At 33.7% G+C, this 2000-nt stretch overlaps 2 protein-coding genes across 2 annotated transcripts in view; both read left to right on the forward strand.

Annotated features, from left to right (window-relative positions):
- LOC109580442 (kelch domain-containing protein 3-like) overlaps positions 1-321 on the forward strand; it is a 5380-nt gene extending 5059 nt beyond the window's left edge. The window contains exon 4 of the mRNA XM_019993587.1: positions 268-321. Within this exon, the coding sequence (XP_019849146.1) occupies positions 268-321 (54 nt within the window). The remainder of the gene's footprint in view (positions 1-267) is intronic.
- A 325-nt stretch (positions 322-646) lies between these two features.
- Positions 647-2000, forward strand: part of LOC100638585 (protein mago nashi homolog) — a 2747-nt gene continuing 1393 nt past the window's right edge. Inside the window, exons 1-2 of the mRNA XM_003384410.3 lie at positions 647-830; positions 877-935. Coding sequence (XP_003384458.1) covers positions 743-830; positions 877-935 — 147 coding nt within the window. The 5' untranslated portion in view covers positions 647-742. The remainder of the gene's footprint in view (positions 831-876; positions 936-2000) is intronic.

Below are 2000 nucleotides of genomic sequence, written 5' to 3' on the forward strand. Positions count from 1 at the left end.
TAGCTGTTTATAATTAACATAAATAAATAAATAAATAAATAAAATAAATAAATAAATACAGTCTACCTTTGACTGGTGATGATCTTTTAGTTGATGGAGAGTGACGAGGTACAACAGATTGACGTGGTGGAGCAACAGCTGCCAAATATGGAGAACGTACTAATAATTAAAAAAATTAATAATAAAATACTGTAAATATATAAAGTTTTCACAAATTTTGTCATAATATTGATTTACCTATTGATGAAGCTCTTTTAGGTTTAACAGCTCTGTGTGTTGGTCTGGGGGAAGATGGTAGCTGTATTGTCAAAGGAGGCCTAACCTTCTCATCATCATCTTCACCATAAAGAAGATTTATCTGTAATGGAACAGATATGGGTTACCATAGCAACCACACAACACCCTCTTATTGTAAAATGTCCTCTCTCTCTCTTTCTCTTACCAGTGAACTTGATGGAGTAGAGGTTTCTAGCATTTTGAATATAAATAGGAAGAATTATAGTTAGCTTGTTAAAATTCCTTCAGTAATTTGAAATTAATTGCTGCGGCTCGAGGACCGGCCCACCATTTTAATTAGGTCACACCTCCAAACTGATTGGATGGTCACGTGATCTGATTAGGCGGGAGCCTGGCCTGCCGCGCCGGAGGGGGAGGATCACGTGCTAAAATATTTTATTTATTTTAATATTTTCTTCATTTTCCTGTTTGAGTTTTCTCCTTTTCTCTGTGTTTCTTTTTGAAAATGAGTTCTGATTTTTATTTGAGGTATTATACTGGCCATAAAGGAAAGTTTGGACACGAGTTTTTGGAATTTGAATTTCGACCAGATGGTAAAATAACCCAATTTTTATATTTAACCTGTTTTTGTCCACACAGGAAGATTAAGATATGCTAACAACTCTAATTATAAGAACGACCAAATGATTAGGAAGGAAGTGAGTTGTACTTAAATGCCATAGGATCTGTAATAATTGTGGTTTTATAAGCAAGGGGTGGGGAATAGGTGTTGTATAGTTTGGTGGTGCTAGCATGTGGTAACCCCATTTTTAAAATGGCTGTAACTCAAAAATTTCTAGTCAGAATCAGCTCAAACTTTCTACACAGCATAAGGACATCAATATGTATTGGAAAATATAATAAAAATTGAGGGTGATTTCGGAGCCATTTTTTAGAAAAAACCATGGGCTATAGCCTTGGGTAATTTTCAGAATTTTGACATTTTTAAAAAATGGCCGTAACTTGAAAAATTTAAGTCGGAATCAGCTCAAACTTGCTACATAGCATAAGGACGTCAATATGTATCAGAAAATGTAATAAAAATTGAGAGTGATTTCGGAGCCATTTTTTGGAAAAAACCATGGGCTATAGTACAGGGAATTTTTCAGAATTTTAGCATTTTCTTAAAATGGCCGTAACTCAATAAATTTAAGTCGGAATCAGCTCAAACTTTCTACACAGCATAAGTACATCAATATGTATCAGGAATTGTAATAAAAATTGAGGGTGATTTTGGAGCCATTTTTTGGAAAAAACCATGGGCTATAGTACAGGGAATTTTTCAGAATTTTAGCATTTTTTTAAAATGGCCGTAACTCAATAAATTTAAGTCGGAATCAGCTCAAACTTTCTACACAGCATAAGTACATCAATATGTATCAGGAATTGTAATAAAAATTGAGGGTGATTTCGGAGCCATTTTTTGGAAAAAACCATGGGCTATAGTACAGGGAATTTTTTAGAATTTTAGCATTTTTTTTTAATGGCTGTAACTCAATAAAATTAAGTCGGAATCAGCTCAAACTTTCTACACAGCATAAGGACACCAATATGTATCAGGAAATGTAATAAAAATTTGTGGCAATTTCGGAGCCATTTTTTGGAAGAAACCATGGGCTATAGTACAGGGAATTTTTCAGAATTTTAGCATTTTTTTAAATGGCCGTAACTCAATAAATTTAAGTTGGAATCAGCTCAAACTTTCTTCACAGCATAAGGACATC

The sequence above is a fragment of the Amphimedon queenslandica genome, unplaced genomic scaffold (assembly GCF_000090795.2).
Source record: "Amphimedon queenslandica unplaced genomic scaffold, v1.1 AMPQUscaffold_13491, whole genome shotgun sequence".
In the NCBI taxonomy this organism is placed as follows: Eukaryota; Metazoa; Porifera; class Demospongiae; order Haplosclerida; family Niphatidae; genus Amphimedon; species Amphimedon queenslandica.